We start from the raw sequence: 17,736 nt of genomic DNA, 5'->3' as shown, positions 1-17,736 counted from the left end.
TTCTAATTTTTCTTTCTTTTGGTGTTGAAGTATTTTGTCTTGATTTCTCATAAAGCCATCAGCTTCCTTTAGCTCCATTGTACGTCTGAAGAATTTGTTTTCCTCAGAGAGCTTTCTTATCTCTTTCCATCTGGCCAATTCTGCTTTTTAAAGCATTCTTCTCTTCAATAGCTTTTTTGAACTGTTTTATCCATTTGACCTCTGCTGGTTTTTAACATGTTATTTTCTTCAGCAATTTTTTTGGATCTCCTTGACTAAATTGCTGACTTCTTTTTTCATGTTTTTCCTGAATCTCTCTCATTTCTTTTCCCAATTTTTCTTCTGTCTCCCTTACTTGATTTTCAAAATATTTTTTGAGCTCTGTCATAGCCTGAGCCCAATTTCCATTTTTCTTGGAGGCTTTAGATGCAGGAGCTTACAGATTGAGTATTTTGATCCTTCTTGGGATCATAGACGATGTATTTCTCAATGGTGCTCCTCTTTTTTTCTCTCTCTTTACTCATTTCTCCAGCCTATGCCTGGTTTTGGGGTGCTTCCTGAGCTTTTGAGTATTATTGGGACACCCCCCCACACACACACACACAAGGATCTCTGTGTGTGAAGCTCTGACTTCCCTCTTGGTCTGTGAATGACCACAAGTGCACCTCTCTGCCACAGGGCTGATGAGGTGGGGGAACCCTGTTCTGTGAGGGTACCTAGACTGCAATCAGTATCTGAATGTGATCAGAGCCCCAGAGTCCTGTTCTAGGTACAGAGGACAGACTTGTGAAGTCTCTCCCCACTCCCCTGCCTTTGGTGGGCTGAGCACTCAATGCTCAATTGCCTGGGGCTCCTGCTCACTGGCTCCACACCTGCTTCTATTTCCTGGATCTGGGCCGCCTTGAGGCCACCACTGCTGAGCTGACAGGGGACTGCTGCAACTGCTCTGAGAGCCTGGGGCTTCATGCTCTCACTCTGGCAGCAATCCCCTCTGCTGATCCTCTGATCTGTGCCCCGTGCTCCCCAGGGTGTAGGTCAGGAATCTGCCCTGGCTGCCATGAGCCGAGGCTCCCAGGCGCCCTAGGGCTGCCTCCAGGAGGCTGAAGTTTCTTCACTCTGGCAGAGCAGAGCCTTTCCACTGTTTCCAGGTTACCTTGGTTTGGAGAATTGCCTCACTGGATCTTTCATAAGAGTCGTAATTTTAAGATTTTTTTGAATTATTATGGAAAGAGCACGTAAGAGAGGCTCTTCTCCTGTTACCATCTTGGCCCTGCCCCCCTGACTTTGTGAACCTAAGTATAAAATATTACATTTATTGTAGCTAAATTTTATTCTTTTAGACTTTGTCCAGTATGCTACCTAGTCAGGATTCTTTTATATGCTAATTCTATATCCAGTATGCCTAATAATTTTTCCTGGGTTTATGTCATCTGCAACATATTATTATTGCATTTTTCCTCCCCCCTCCCTCCCTCATCTGTCTTCCCTAAACCTCTCCATCTCCATTATTCTGCTCTCCCTTCTCACAGGGTCATTTTACCCTGAGTTTTACTACTTTTAATACTATGAAGATGAGGTCCATAATTGTATTCATTGTCATACTTTTCATTTTTTCCATATTCTGTATATCCACACTAATCTTTTTAGATAAACTACTTTTTCTCCCAATTTAATTTTTTTCCTCTTTCTTTCTTTTAAATTTCACACTTGAGGCTTAACCATTCCTTTCATGTCTGATGACATCTGATGAATTTCAGTCCATGGAATCATACTTAAGTTTTCTGAACTTTTTGAAATTCAGTTTTCTAAAAATTTCATATCAGGATATGACTGTCTTTTCTTTCCATCACAGTTTCCAACATTGAATGATTACTTACCCCAAAGTTCCCATTTTTTTTATCTCATCAATTCATTCTTCTTCATTAATCATAATTGTGTGACAGCTTCTTTTATTGGTTCTGCCATCATATGATGGGTGGCATGATCATTAAGACAAGGCAATAAATGAACAGCAATTTTAGATTTTGAAAATCTTACTGGAATTTCACTGATATTATTATGGTATTTTTCTTTCTTAAGGATTAATGACATCTCAGAGTACATAACATTTATAAGTAAGATACATAATTTTTATATATGAATAAAAATTAAATAAAACCTCTAGCACAAGGTATTGATAGAATTTCCTTTCCTTTTCATGTAGCCCATTACTAAGTCATTCAGAAAAGGAAAAGAGGGACTCTGAGTCAGTTACTATTTTCATGAAACTTGTTTCAAAGATTTCGTTTTTAAAAAAATCTGGAAAGTGCACTTTTTTAGGGTCTTGTCAGACTTTCTGAGAGAGAGAGGAAACATACATGTGACTAATGAAATTGCCTTTTTTTTAGAAGGTGAGAAGTTTACAATAACAATTTTCAAAACAGAATCTATCTAGTATGTTCACAATCCAAATCACAAATTTAATACTGAATAAAGGAACCCAGAGGCTATCTAGTAATGTTGACTAAAATGGTGTTAGATGAGCATTTATATCAGACTGTTTTGGAGATGCACAGAATGCTAGCTGTCTCCTTATTCACTTAGCTTGCAAGAAGAGACTGGTATACTCTAGGCAGTGTCCATATTTATAATTGCCAATGTGGTCACAATATTAGTATTTATCTTCATTGTCTCTTCGAATTTACCCACTCGTCAAATTATGGGTTCTGGTATCTTTCAGCCGGCTCAGCATGGCAGATCATTGCCCTCAAAGTGTGTAATTCCTCTTTGGCACTAGGTTGCTTGCCAGTGAAAGATCAGTGCTACTTTCTCAAAAAATCCATTAACTCACCTGGTTGTTGTGGATAATGATTTTATTTAATAAAGTGCCTTAGGGACATGAAGAAAAAGAGTAGTTATTTCTACTTCCCTTTAAGACAAGGACCATTTCTTTCTTTAACATAAACTGCAAGTGCTATCATAAACTGTTCTGCATTTTTTATAATAGCCATTGGGAACATAACCACAAAATGAATCTCTTTGGGGATATTAACATTGGTACATGTTCTGTAACCAAGGACCATCTTCATTTCTAGTTATAGCTTTTCAAGAAAATTAGAACTAAATTATAGCATACATCAAGAATACAGGTACAATATAGATACCATAGGGCTTAATTTGATTTTAGTTGGCTTTAAGAAGCTTAAAGATATTTAAATAAAGTTTTATTTATGGTTGGAAAGCTCCCCCCCTTGGGTAAGATCAGTAGCAAAAACAATTGTAATCTCTTATTTTTAGCATTTGCTTATTGCCTATGAAAACCGCTGTTTTTCAGGGATTCATTAAAAGTATAGAAGATTACTTATAATCTGGTTAGGGAGATTTAAAAATTAAAAACTAAACACAGGAAATTAGATTGAGGATGTGTGAATCTGATTTTTATTAAGCTAAAAATTGTTAATTGTTTGGAAGACTGTAATGAAGTGCTCATGCCTCTGGTCCATAATAAGCCTTTTGAATGAGGCCCTTCTCAGAAACATTCAATGACTGTTACTTACAGAATTAATTCTAAAAATTTAGAACAAAGCATTCAAGAGCCTCCAATGCTTTTGCTTCAATTCACCCTTCCCGCCTTACTGGCTATTACTCTCCTTCATGCTTTTATTATTTCAACCAAACTGAATTTCTCCTCTCCCAAATACATGTTTTTATTTTTCCAGTCTTTAGACATTTGATATGCTGTTTTTATCCTTGCAACTTGGCCAAATTTGCTACTTCTTTAACGAAAGTTTTTTCCTGATCCTTTATAGTCAAAAGTAATGAATCCAGGGATAGCTAGGTGGTACACTTAATAGGGTTCTGGAATAAGTAGGACCTGAGTTTGAATTTGACTTCAGATAATTTGGTACTTACTAGCTATGTGACTTTGGTTAAGTTACTTGTTAAAGCCTTGCCGCACCAAAAACAAAAACAGTTGTATTGCTCCTCAGTGATCCCCTAACATAATGCATATATGCTGCCTCTGTAGTGTTGGTTATGTTAAACTTTACATGTATGCTTGACTGCTCTCTCCAATTTGATTTGAAGCTCCTACTGGATCTTATTGATCCTAATTTGTGATCTAGGGTTGAGTTTTCTAGGTCACTAACTAGAAGACCATGAATGTGGATTATTACTGGAGTTTTATATTGTCTTTTTTTTTTTTTTAAAAAAGAAAGCCATTCAGTGTGTGATCTTTAGTGTTTTTGCCCCAAGTGATTTTCCAGACTCTACTGTGTTTTAATCATTATGTTTTTCTTCTTACTAAAGCCAGAAGAGGAACAATCAGTTTGTGATATCACTGGGTCCAGCTCTTCCACAGATGACACAGCCTCTCTGGGTCGGCACTCTTCCCATGGCAGTGATATCTGCCTCCCCCAAATTCGAAGCCTGAACAGGACCAAGGATCAGCAGAGCCTTGATGGGTGCTATAGCCACACGGTAGGAGTGGAGGGACGGGAAAGTGAGAGTGAACCTGCTGGCTCAGGTGAAATAGAAGAAGAGGAGATGGACAGCATCACTGAAGTGCCTACAAACTGCTCTGTATTGAGAAACTCTATGCGTTCTCTATCCCCTTTTCGGAGACATAGTTGGGGACCTGGGAAAAATGCTGCCAGTGATGCCGAGATGAATCACCGAAGGTGAGATTACACTGTTCTCTCATTCTTCACACTATTTATGTATTTAGAACATTTTTGATGTGGGCATCTGCTTGATAACATGTTTTGAACCTTTTTTTTAAGTTTTTGCTAGGCAATAGGGTTAAGTGGCTTGCCCAAGGCCACACAGCTAGGTAATAATTGTCTGAGACCAGATTTGAACTTGGGTACTCCTGACTCCAGGGCCGGTGCTCTATCCACTGCGCCACCTAGCTTCCCCTTGTTTTGACTTGTTTCTTCCAAGAATTTTAAACAGATGACAAGATGTCACAAAAAATAAAAATAATAATTATATATACTTCAAATTTTTAAAAAAATACACAAAAACCCATACATACTTGCAGCCCTATTCTCAAGAGTACCTGATGGAAAGTATGAACATCTGTTTGTTTCATAAAGATTTTATAAAGGCTAATTTGTCAGTTTTCATGCCACTTATCTCCCAAGTATAAGTACATTTAGGAATTAACTAATTAATATTAATCAATATAAAGTATCAGATAACCAGAGAGGCTACCATAAATTAGGTCCTACCTATTATTTTCAGATATGGAGTAGATTATGGAAAGTCAGATTTGATTCATCTAAACTACTTTGCCAAATGATTTTTTGATGTATATTTTAAAATTTTAATACTTCTGTTAGACTGTGAAATAGGATGAATTTCCTTGTCCTCTCTATCTACATTTATCAATGGAAATACAACTGACAGTCTTTATTATATTTAATATAAATCTTGCTCCTGCCACTGCCTGTTCACCTTTCTTGAGATGCAGTTTCTGTTTTATGTAGGTGTGACTAGATGGTCTTTCAGGTCCATTTCAGTTTTAATCTATGATCCTTTACTTCTTTGTTAGCTGCTCCTTTACTTAGTTGTAGAGGAGTTTCCATTTCCTGAATCACTGACTTCTTTAAACTCAAGATTCTTCTTGTTAACATATCTCTGAGAACTTTTGGTTTACATGTCTAATAGTATTCATATAATATCGGTGGCTTACATTTACTATGGCATTTGGTTATTTTCAAGTTGTTCCCATTTTTTAATTTGATCTCTTTCAACATTCACATGATAAGTATAAGAGGTCTTTCACATAGAACTTTTTAGTTGGAAGGGACCTTAATGGCCATCTGTCCAAACCGTTTTTATCCTCATTCTACAAATAAGGACACTGACAATAGGTGATAGGTGAAGAGAATGTCTGGGCCACCGAGGTGTAGTTAGTAGAGAAAACCAGACCCCTTAAATTAAGACCCTCTTTTTTCCTTTGCCATGTAAACTATCATCTTTCATATTTTACATTTAGCAGGCCTTGAATGTTTCATGTGTTAAAGAGTGTTTATATTCATTTGAAATAAATCCTAAATTTTACCCAAAAGATCCCCCAAATCTTAACTACTGAAATGTTCTAATGCCAGAATTGTATATTGTCATTCATATATATATATATGTGCTGCGTATGTTTATATGTATGTGTATATATACATATACATATACATATATGCTGATAAAGATCTTTTTTTCAAATATTAAGTTTTATGATTTTATTATTCTAACATAAGAAAGTATTTATCAAGGTCAGTGATTTTTCTCTTCTCAGGTCATTCTATGGGAGGACAGTTTTCTTCTATGATATTAAACTTAAGCAAATTAGGGATTTTACGTCCTACATCCATTACTTGCCTTAATATTTTAATATAAATGAATTACCTATAAACCTAGAAAAACTTTTCTGAATCTTTTATTCATCTGCATATCTGAATCCTTCTTGAACTATTTGTTATTTTAGCTAGTATCAACTCTTAAAGGTGATATGTTTTGTGAGTTGTATGAAATGATGTTTCCTTTAATTTTTCCTCAAAATGCCCTAATCTTTCTTAAACTTTGGGTAACTCTGTTATTGCATTACTTTAGCATTTGAACAAAGCCATGCTCATCCTGGTCAGAACCTTTGTCATAATCATTCCCTCTCCTTCCTCCTCTAAGGGGGAAAGGGTCCAGTGTTTCACATACAGCAGCCCTTTAATTCTCTTCACTATTTTATTTGCTATTCTCTAAAGTTTTCAAGTCCCGCTTACACTGTAGCAACCTTAAGCAATTTTAATATCATAATACTAGATTGTTGTTTATTATATAAATTATTCTTCCATGTTAAGGAATGATTAATGGTCACTTTTATATTTTGCTCTGTTCACTGATGATGAGAATTTAATATATACAGAAAATAAATCACTTAGTTTTTCTTTAAATAATGGGTCTCAGATTCCAGAATATCAGTGCTTACTAACTTTTGGTAATGCTTAGTTAGTTCTGTAGGAAATTCTTAAATCCAGATTGTGTCTTTGAACCTGTCAAAAGAAGGATTTCTCTGAACTATTGTCAAAATAAGGGAGCTATGGCTAAAGCTAAACAAATGGAATTTTTAAGACATCTGTATCAATTTGGTGGAAGCTGAATGTCTGAATTTGTGAGAAGATAGACTACTTCTAAATGATTGAAGTATGTATCCATTTAAAAAAAAGAAAGGTAGCCTTCAACTGAGGAATTGGATCCAAAGTATCAATAGATGATGATCTTGGTTGCCTGATTGGTACACATTTATATACACGTGTTCTGATATGAATTTTTAAGCCTTTTTTAAAAATGGGAAAGTTCAGTGGAATGCAGTTTTTCATTCTTAGCATTTTCCCTTGGATTTTAATATACCTCATTGATTGTTATCTACTTAATAATATCTTGGAGTATTTGAATGTTTTTACCATTTAGAGGTACATCCTGAGAAGGGGAGAGTGCAATAGTTTCAAAGAAAGAAGTCAGGCTTTTTTGAATTTGGATGTCTTTCCAAGTCCTTATTCTTTTCCTTTGAAGTTTCATTTTCTACTTCTCTGTTGGAGTTTTTCCCTTCCCAGTTTGTATTTTGTATGTGTATGTTCATGCATTTGTATTCATTTTGTCTCATTTCAGTCTCTGACTTCTATACATGATTCATTTTCAGTTCAATGCGAGTTCTTGGGGATGTTGTAAGGAGGCCTCCCATTCATAGGAGAAGGTACAGAGTCTACTAACTTAACTAACCATTTTGCATTTGAGTGTGTACTAACAGACATCTCATTCTACTTAATCTATGTTTAGAGGAAATCAGTTTGAAAGTCTAATTGTCTCATAAGAACAGAATTTTTCCTATATAACTATTATTATTCAATATGAAATAGCTTTTTAAAAATAAAAAGAAAATCTTTTTTATTCTAATTTTGCTTTTTTCCCAAAATGAATAATTTATCTCTTACTATGAATTGTTAGTAGCATAAAAAATAACTTTAAGCCCTTGCTAGTTTGAAGGTTAATGTAAATTAGTACCTACCCTTGTGAAACTAGGCAACCTTGTGTTGGTTCCTTTTAGCCCATTGGGCCAATTTTCCAGTATCTTTCCCTACCAGGAAATCATCAGGCCTAACAATAATCAATTTTTATTTCATTATGATTTTTTCATGTACATTTTTTTTTGTTTTTAACTCTTCACCTGTCATCTTTACTGAACTCCAAAGCCCAGAAAAAAGAAAGCCAAATGAAAAGATTGTCAGGTTCTTATGTTTTTATAGCCTTCTTATATTTCCAGCTTTAAGAAGAGAGGAGTATGTTTTGGTTTGGTTTGCTGTGGGTTTTGTTATTGTTGGTCTTTATTGACCTTTGCAAAATCAAAAGGAAGATGTAACAATATTATTCTACACTTTTTAATTCATGGAATCTTCCACTAGTGTTTGGTAAACATTAAGCTCCCTAAAAGGGGTTAATATGGATCTTAGTATTTAAGCTTATTTGGTAACACTTTTAAGTGAATATTCTGTAACTCAGCTGAAATCATCTTTAGAGAGTGTGGCACTCATTTTCCCATGCTTTTCAAGGGAAATTTCTTTTAATTCCAGAATTTATGCAAATATGAGGTTTGTTTCCAAATGTAGAGCACAAGTTTTCCTTGACTTTGGGTTATAATAACTTCTATTAGAGCTAGTCAGTACACACCTTCCTAGACCTTTTTTCCCCTGGAATTTTTTTTTTGTTTATTTTTTGAGATACCTTTTTGCAGTTTCAAATACTTTTTGGTCCTATCTGACTCCTAAGTTGGAAAAGCTCTTTATAAATGTGCATTCATTAAATATGAATTAAGAACTTGACTATAGCATAGAAAACAGTTTCATAAATATAGTCTGTTTGCAGTTATGTCAACTCCAACCATCGCATGTAGACAAGAAAAAGAATTTGATATATAATAAAAATGCAAACAGGTGAAATCATTGTTCAACTTGTAACATATCACATATAACATGTTAGCACATACATTATATACTTTTCTGAGGTATAAAAAAGGCAAGGTTTCCTGAAATCCATAATTTTGGAACATTTAAGATCATTGAGCATTGTTACCATTGAATGAGGTATACCTGAAAAGAATAAGTTAATTCTAGGTTATAATGAAAATTCAATTTGTAATATCAAGAGATTGAGTTATTATGTAAATAGAGGAAAACATTAAATCCTACTCATTCTTACATAACATGTCTATGGTTCAGCCTTGATCTAACTTAGCCTGAGTCTAGGTATTTTTTAAAAATCTCTTTTTAATAAATTGAGGCCTTGGTACTTGAGTATTTTTTATTACAAATTCAATCTTATTTAAAAGGTATTTTATTTCAGTTTATTTTGCCAAGTTGTGAGTAAAGAAATTACTCTCTTCTTCCTCTCAATATTACCTTTTTTTTCCTCTCTACCTTTCTTGTATTCAATATTAGTTCCCAACACAAATGAACTTCAGGAGTAATTATTTGAAGCTACCTATACCCACCTGCCTTCTAAAACAAGAATGTCACTCATAGAACCTTTGAAACTCAGGCAGCATTAGTTTATTTTTTAAAATAATAGCTTCCTGAATTGCTCTTAGAAACATCAAAGTAAAAAAATTGAGGTTTGCTATTTAAAAAAAAAAGCTTGACAGGTAGATTATGAATTAACTTGGTCTCTCATTGAATACTCATTTGCTGAATTGACCATTGATTCTTATTATATTTACTTTGAATTCTGACTACATTGTTTCTGTCCCTGATCTTTGGGATAGGATGGGACTAGTAGGTTATCAAACTCTGTTACCTTTGTGATTAAAAAAAGAACAACTTATTTTTAGGAGAAGGTTGCATTTGAGCCCTTAGCAGGATGTATTTCAAATACAGGGTTTTTTTTATTTTTTAAGAATAGACTGTCATAATTTTTTAGTCTGGCATCATATGAAATTTCTATTTTAAGTTAAGTCTGATAAGATTGAGTGGTGGCAAAGTCAGTTATTAGTAATAAAAATTCTATCTTAGCTTTCTAAAACCCTATAAAGCAAGATGATTGCCCATGAGATGCAGCTTATCAAGTGCTAATGTTTTGCTTTGTCATTGGGCTGCTACTCAGCTATAAGTGATGGACATGGAACTGAAATCTCTTCCACATAGTTTAGATTGATATACTTTGAAGTTGATTCCACAATTGTGGCCATTTGGGCAGTGGGTAAAGAAACAAATTCTCAAAGCCTCTGAGTTTGCCCTACATCTAAATCTTTGAAATAATGTAGCTTTCCCAAACTTTTGAAATTAAATGTTAGTCTGTCTCTTAACTAACCTCCTTTCTTGTGTAATTTAGTAATGTCTGTACACCCTTCGTCTTTCCCCACTTCTCTTTTTCTGCCTTCAATATCCCTAGTATGAGCTGGTGTCCCTCTGGCGTCCAATACTCTGCTGCCCTGAGTGCTGACTTTAATTGTAGAAGGTATGGTATCATGATGTGTCCAACAGCCAAATGGGGGCTCTGTGAAGTGTGGCAATGTCTTGGCTTTTGGCTTGGAGTTCTGCAATGGCTGGAATGTTTCTAAGCAAAGCCTGGCTTTTTCTATGAACACTTGCATTCATTTGGGGGTATTATGTTCCTCTGTTCCTGGTGTCTCTGATTTAATTGGAAATGTGAGACTCTGAAGTTAAATAGTAGTCAAATGCAATTTGAATGTTCTTCTTAGCTTTACAATTGGTGTTACATAAGAAAAATGTATCTGTATGGCCATGGTGGACTGCCGTTTTGTTGTTTGTTTTTTTTTTTACTTTGTTCTTCTCTTTGTTCTAACACCAAGATCCTTAGGAGTTTGAAAGATTGACAGTGAGAGGAGCCAAAAAAGGAAATAAAATATGGGTCTTTTATGTTTCCAGATTCATTGATTTCTTTTATGGGCATTTAATTTTAGATAATATTACCTCTAATCCATTGACCTGTTTCTGTCACTCTTAAGTAGTTAACCATTTGTCAAAACAATTTCAGAATTGAGCTTTCTGGTGGCCACAGATTCTTAATTTAAAATTCTTATCCAATGAAGAACCAGAATTCTTCATTATTTTCACTTTTATCCTCAGCCTATTTAAATTTCTCAGAATATTACTGATAATAGTCCTCTAGGTGTCACAATGAATAGAGCACTGGCCTTGGAGTCATGAGGGTGAGACTTACTAGCTGTGTGATTTTGGGCAAGTCACTTAACCCTGAGCTATCTCCAGTTGTCCTGATCCATATCTTGCCATTGAATCCAGATGGCTCTGGAGAAGAAAATGAGTCTGGTGACTTATCCTAGCACCCACTCACTCAAATCCAATTCATGTGCTTGTCATGACATCACCTTCCTGATGTCATTGTCTTCTTCGAGAATTAAGGACAAAAAACAAACAAGCAAAACATTGCTGATGATGCTATTTGTAATGATTACATTGACATTTAAGAAAATTATGATTTGTGCTTTAGGGTAGTATAGACTAACAAAATAAATAATTTATTTTTAAAAACGTTTCAGCTAGTGTACACACACACACACACACACACACACACACACACACACACACCCCAAACCAAATCTAGATCCAGTAAGTTCTAACCTAGAACTTTGTGGTCAGTTATTAACTATAAATCAGACTCAGTGATTTATCTTAATGAAGTTTCCATTGTATGATTTGCAGATTTCTTTTGTTTTTCTCGCAATCCCTAATGGGGGGGAAATATTTTTCTCCCCCTTCTAAAGAAGTTTAGAATAAGCTAATTATGAAACACTGTCTTGATACAAAAAGTTATCCTGAATTTTCCCAAAATAAAATATTTGGCTCCTGACTCCTTTTCAGAATATGAAAACTCCTAAGTATATCTTTCTTCTCCTTTGCCAGTGGTAAAATGTAAAAATTAAAATCCCAATGTGATAACTTTCTACTTAAAGTGATTGAGCTTTTGCTTTCAAGGTGGTATGTGTCTGTCTGCAACTAACAGTTCCCAGGAATCCTGCAGCATTGGTGTTAGTTTGGCCAGATCTGTGTGATTTGTTTTTTAATTTTACAGCAATACTATCTTTGGGAAGGAAACACAAAATTGTGTTTATTATGTTCAAATGCTTATCAGCTGTTATGCAAATCATCTCTATTGATTTCCAGCATATCTGTGATTTTTAAAATTTGTTTTTTGATCTATATGCCCTTCATTAGATTGTAACCCTTCAGCGATGAGTTGTGTCTGAAAAATTAGTGGATTATTTCTAGATTAGAAATAATACACTTTAGAAAATGAAGCCAGGTTGTCATTTCTGACTACTGAGAGTTATGGACACAGGTTCTGTATTTTGATAATTTACTTACTATGAGAGCAATAGAAGCAAGCAAAGTGTATACAATAAATTCTTTTGGCAGAGTAGAATTTTAATGAATTGGTCTTCCTTTATTCAATCTTTCCTTCTCAAATGCTTTATTTATAGCAGGGGTAGGGAAGTCTAATCCAAGGGAGGTCATTGAAATCATTTAGTCTGGCAGTGCCATTGCCATAGCAAGCACAGGTGGGACTCAAAATTCAATAAATCTAGGAGCTTTTGGGAAGCGAATTAATTAAATATTTGAGCAAATACAGCAGGTTAATTTTGTATTGTCTACAAATGATGTTATAAATATCCAAATGACCCTTGGCAGAAAAAAAAGCTTCTCCACTCTTAATTTATAGCTTTGGATGGATTAGAAAAGTAATAAAAACAAGTTAGGAAACTTGAATGGAAAGGTATAAAATGCCATCCGGTATTTTGGAGAGGTACATACTTAACATATCAGCAAACATCAAGAAATTGAGAGTACCTAAAATGGCTCGTGCATTTTTGGATGCCTTCTTTTTTGAGGTTCAGAGATTAATTTTTGTGACTCTCCTTCAGTTTCAGTTTAGAAGGCCTTTCAGGAGGAGCTGGGGACATCAATAAGCCATCCTCAGCTTTGGATGTGAACTCTGCAAGCTCAAAAGAGCTGAGGCGAAGCCCCTTCAGTGGTGAGGAACGCGGTGACTCTTTGGTGTCACTCACTGAAGAGGACCTGGAGTCAGACCAGAGAGAGCACAATATGTTTGACCATAAGGTAAGACAGTTTCTAGCTCTTCAAAAATAATCTTGGAATGGGTGTTTTTTGGGGTTTTGTTTTTTTTTTTTACTCCAAAGCTAGCTTGTTTATAGGGAGCTAAATAGACAGGAGGCTTGCTACCTAAGGGTAAGAATTTTTTGTTCTACTTGATAGGGGCCACTACATTAAAACTTACTGATTATTTTAACTCTAGGCTGTAATTTTCATATAGTTCAGTAACCTATCATGGTCTCCTTTAGGAAAGTGGCTATGATTTTAAGGCTTTTTCTCCTTGCTCTGAGAGGTCTTCCCTCACTACCAGATACGGTAGTAATTTTCTTCATGTTTTGCCTCAAAGTGCTTTAGAAATCGTTATTAGTTTCTCATTATCCTATAATTACTTTCCCCACAAGTAGCAGATAAAAAATACAGGTACTACAACAGCAAGTCATCATTTGTTCAGGGCATCTCTTCATGTTTCCATTTCCTGATTACTTTTTCACTGGCTATCCCTTCATGCCTAAAAATCTCTCCACCTCCTGATTTCCCTGGCTTCCTTCCAAGTCTCAACCAAAATCTCACCTCTATAAGAAGCCTTTCTTTTCCCCTACATTCTTGGAGTCTTCTCTTTGTGATTACATCCAATTCATCCTCTTTATATCTTATTTGTACACACCTTGTATACTATTAAATCCCTAAATCCCCTGTTACATAGTAAATGCCTAATAAATACTTGTTGACTTATTTCTGACTTGGGAGTTTCAAGTCCATGTTGGGTTGGTTTTTTTTTTAGGTTTTGCAAGGCAAATGGGGTTAAATGGCTTGCCCAAGGTCACACAGCTAGGTAATTATTACATGTCTGAGGCCGTATTTGAACTCAGGTACTCCTGACTCTAGGGCCGGTGCTCTATCCACTGTGCCACCTAGCCGCCCCTTGTTTGTTTGTTTTTTTAATAATATTTTTTCCTCAATTAAATGTAAAGATAATTTTTAAAATTCCTTTTTTTAAAAATCCCTGTTCTTTATTATCTTGGCTTATAGTTATGTCATATTCTCCATAGCTTAAAAAGCTATAGTTTTTTTATTCTTATAAAATAATTTATATTCTTATAATTTGTAAGAATTATGGAGATTGTCCATGCTTCCATCCTACCAATAAAACATTATTAATTTAAATAAGAGATTTGGTAACAAACATTTATTTAGCACACTACTAGCTACTAGGTGGTAAAGATAACAGGCAGAAAGGAAATAGTCCCTTCTGTCAAGGAGCTTCTTTCAGATGAAGTAACATACACGTACAGTAGTATGTACAAATAAATAGGAAGAGCCATCAGCAGGAATTGGGAAAGACTGAATTCTTGAAGGAAATAAGGGATTTTACAAGCTGAAGATGAGAATGTTCATCTGTCACAGGGATATAACGTGACAGAGATAGAGGTTGTAGGGCGTCTATGAATAACAGGAAGGAGAGTGGTTAGGTTTGAATATGGAAAGTGAGAAATGAAGTAATTAATTATAAAGAGGGGGGCCTAAAATAATGCCAAGATTATGCAATTGAGAAATTGGAAATGATAATGGTGCTTTCAACAGAAATGGGGAAAACTGAAAGAGGGTAAAAATAATAAATTCAAGGTCAGCTAACAAATACTTTTAAAAAATCAACCAGGGCAGCTGTGTGGTGCAGTGGATAGAGCACCAGCCCTGGAGTCAGGACGACCTGAGTTCAAATCCTGACTCAGGCACTTAATAATTACCTAGCTGTGTGACCTTGGGCAAGCCCCTTAACTCTACTGCCTTGCAAAAAAAAAAAAAAAAGGTCAACCAGAAGAATTTATATTATCTGAGTAGTAGAAATTGTATTTGTATCAAGAGGGTGACCTGAGAAGACCTATATGTTAGGAAAATCACTTAGGAAGCTGTGTACAAATGGACTAGAATAGAGGAAGATTTGAGGTAGAAAAACAGTTAGGAAGTTACTTTAGTACTTGAAGCCAAAGATGATGAAGGCTTGAACTGAGATGATAATTTTTTATGTAGTGAGAAGAGGATAGATTCATGAAGTCCTCTAGAGATTGATATGTCAATGTTTGGCAGGTGTGGGTTTGGGGTAAAGGAAAGTGAAGAATCAAGGAAAATAATAAGGTTGCCTTTGTGTAGTAGAAAGGAAATTGAAAATATTGTCAACAGAAATAAGAAAATTTGGAATAGCTATGAGATTGGGGGATAAGGAGGTGGTTTGGGGTGGAATATTTGCTGAGTTTAAGATTTGACAACTGATTGGATATGTGGAATGGGGAAAAGAGAGGAGTCCAGAATAATGTCAAGATTATGCAATTGATAAATTGGAGTGATAATGGTGCCTTTGACAGAAATAGGGGAAACTGAAAGAGGGTAAAAATAATGAGTGTAATTTTAGACAGACTGGAGCTCAGGAGAGTTATCTGCATAGAGACAGTAATTAAACCCATGGGAACTGAAAAGGTCACTGAGGAAGATTTGAGGCAGTGAAGATTTGGGACAGAGCCTTTGTTCAGTAGTGATTAGTTTTGTGGAAGAATTGGAGACTAGTGTCCCACAATTCCAGAGAAGAAAGAAGATAAGGGAATCAACAGTAGCAAATGCTGAAGGGAAGCCAAGAAGCAAGAGGACTGAGGAAATACCATTAGATTTCAATATCATAGTTCAATGGTAATAGTCTCCCAATTTAAAATTTTGAAATTGCATTGAATTATTAATCTTGACTTTCATTGCTTTCTTCTATCTTTTGGCAAATGGAACAGCTTTTCTTGTCTATCAAAGGATGCTTACGCTACCTAAATCCTGTCCTTGTGCATTTGGTTGAGTCACTTCTAAGAAAACTTCAGTATTTATAACACTTTTGATTCACTTTCATTAAAATCATCTCTTAAACATCAGAGCATTATTTTAACTATAGTTTCAGTTTGTCCTAGATTTCATAACATAAATAGGGTGAGGTATATTCTGTTTTTAGGAGAAATGAAAGGAGTAGATTTCTGTTATTTCTGTCACATTGAATAGATTGCTAATCGGAGGAAGTTACAAGGAGACAGATTTTGTCTCAGTATGACTAAGAACCTTACTGAAATTAGAAATGTTCAAAAACAAACTGGATTATCAAAAAGTTGTGAGTTCTCCATTGCTGGAAGTATATAAGTAGAAGCTCAGTGACTATTTATCAGGGTGTCATTCTACTTACATTGGGTATAAGAATGTGAATTAGTCAGTTTCAGAGGTACTTTGCAGTTCTAATGTTCACTGATAATCCCAAAGAGCTGGAGACTCAACTAGAGAATCAAAATCAATCAACTTTACTTCATGGGGATCCCTTAAGTTCTAATGAAATTAAAAGATTCAGATTTTATTTCCAGATTCAATTTGGTGTTACTGGCAAAGCCATTTTAAACTTCCATGTGCCTCAATTTTCATTTCTTTTCTGTTTCTATTCTTTTCTTTTTATCTACTCCAAAAAAATTTTAAGAATGTATGCCTATCTGTAAGATTTTACAAATCTCAGATAAAATTCTATTTTATAAAAGATTCCTTTCCTTCTTAATTTTAATATCTACCTTCTGAGATTATCTCTAATTTATCCCTTATATAGCTTGCTTTTACATTGATGTTTATCTCTCCACCACCTCCTCTATTACCACCATCCCATTTAAATAATTATTGGTTCCTTGAGAGCAGGGACTGGTTTTGCTCCTTTTTTGTACCCTCAGCACTTATTTCCATCTTTGACACATACAAAGTACTTAATAAATGTTTATTAATTTTACTTTTTATCCTACCAAACATTCATGCATATATATTTATATTTATATTTAATATGTCATGGTTATTACATTTAAATTAAAATGGATACAATGTATTCCTTGGCCATCCAATTCATTGATTCCTATTCTGCCATTTACTGCTTCAAGACACTGTGTTAAGCTTTGAAAAGAGAGGATAAGGGAGAAAGATTTCTCTTAAGAGAACTTTTCTTATGAAAACTCTGTCTATGAAATGAGAAATAATTTCCTAGGGAATTTATAGGCTAGTAGAGGAGAAGTAAATAAAGGAGAGAGAGAAAATGGACATTTGCGATTGTGTCATTTTTGTTTTCCTTTTGCATAAATAAAAATGTATTTTTAAGAATTATTTCCTTCCAAATATTTTCATTTTCCGTTTGTAGTATAATCTGACTACAGTAATTCTGAGAGTCCCTTTCTACAACCATGTGTTTGAACCATAAATCATTGAGTGAAGTAAGAGTATTGGTATTCAAAACATACTGTTGGTTCTGCTTCACAGCCACGCCAGAGATCCAAGCAACAGGGGTTTAATTATTGTAGAACGGCCATTTCTTCTCCACTGACAAAATCCATCTCATTAATGACAATTAGCCATCCTGGACTGGATAGTAAGTATACTGTTTTTCAACCATTGTTTTTTTCTTTAGAGTATAGTGGCATCATCTTCTGAAACCTTGTTTTTCTTTTCTCTGTCTAATAATCCATCTTTAAACAGAACTGACATTTGTGTCACCTGCTTTATAGATATATGCCTACCTATTTCCTAATTGAACCTGAGATTTTCCCTTCCATCTAGTTCAAATGTGGCCTAAACTGGTGATTAAATTTAAGATAGTTTT

The 17,736-nt window shown here is 34.9% G+C and overlaps 1 protein-coding gene across 2 annotated transcripts in view; it reads left to right on the top strand.

Moving 5' to 3' along the window:
* The window catches only part of AKAP13 (A-kinase anchoring protein 13), a 129,952-nt gene that overhangs the window by 37,863 nt on the left and 74,353 nt on the right, over nucleotides 1–17,736 (top strand). The window contains exons 4-8 of one of the 2 annotated variants that reach the window (XM_074234143.1): nucleotides 4,267–4,637; nucleotides 7,649–7,702; nucleotides 10,390–10,455; nucleotides 12,902–13,097; nucleotides 17,397–17,505. In XM_074234143.1, coding sequence (XP_074090244.1) covers nucleotides 4,267–4,637; nucleotides 7,649–7,702; nucleotides 10,390–10,455; nucleotides 12,902–13,097; nucleotides 17,397–17,505 — 796 coding nt within the window. The remainder of the gene's footprint in view (nucleotides 1–4,266; nucleotides 4,638–7,648; nucleotides 7,703–10,389; nucleotides 10,456–12,901; nucleotides 13,098–17,396; nucleotides 17,506–17,736) is intronic. The other variant, XM_074234144.1, reaches the window with a different exon arrangement.

The sequence above is a fragment of the Macrotis lagotis genome, chromosome 4 (genome assembly GCF_037893015.1).
Source record: "Macrotis lagotis isolate mMagLag1 chromosome 4, bilby.v1.9.chrom.fasta, whole genome shotgun sequence".
Taxonomy (NCBI): domain Eukaryota; kingdom Metazoa; phylum Chordata; class Mammalia; order Peramelemorphia; family Peramelidae; genus Macrotis; species Macrotis lagotis.
The sequence above is the reverse complement of the archived record's forward strand: the minus strand, read 5'-3'. Positions and strand labels throughout refer to the sequence as shown.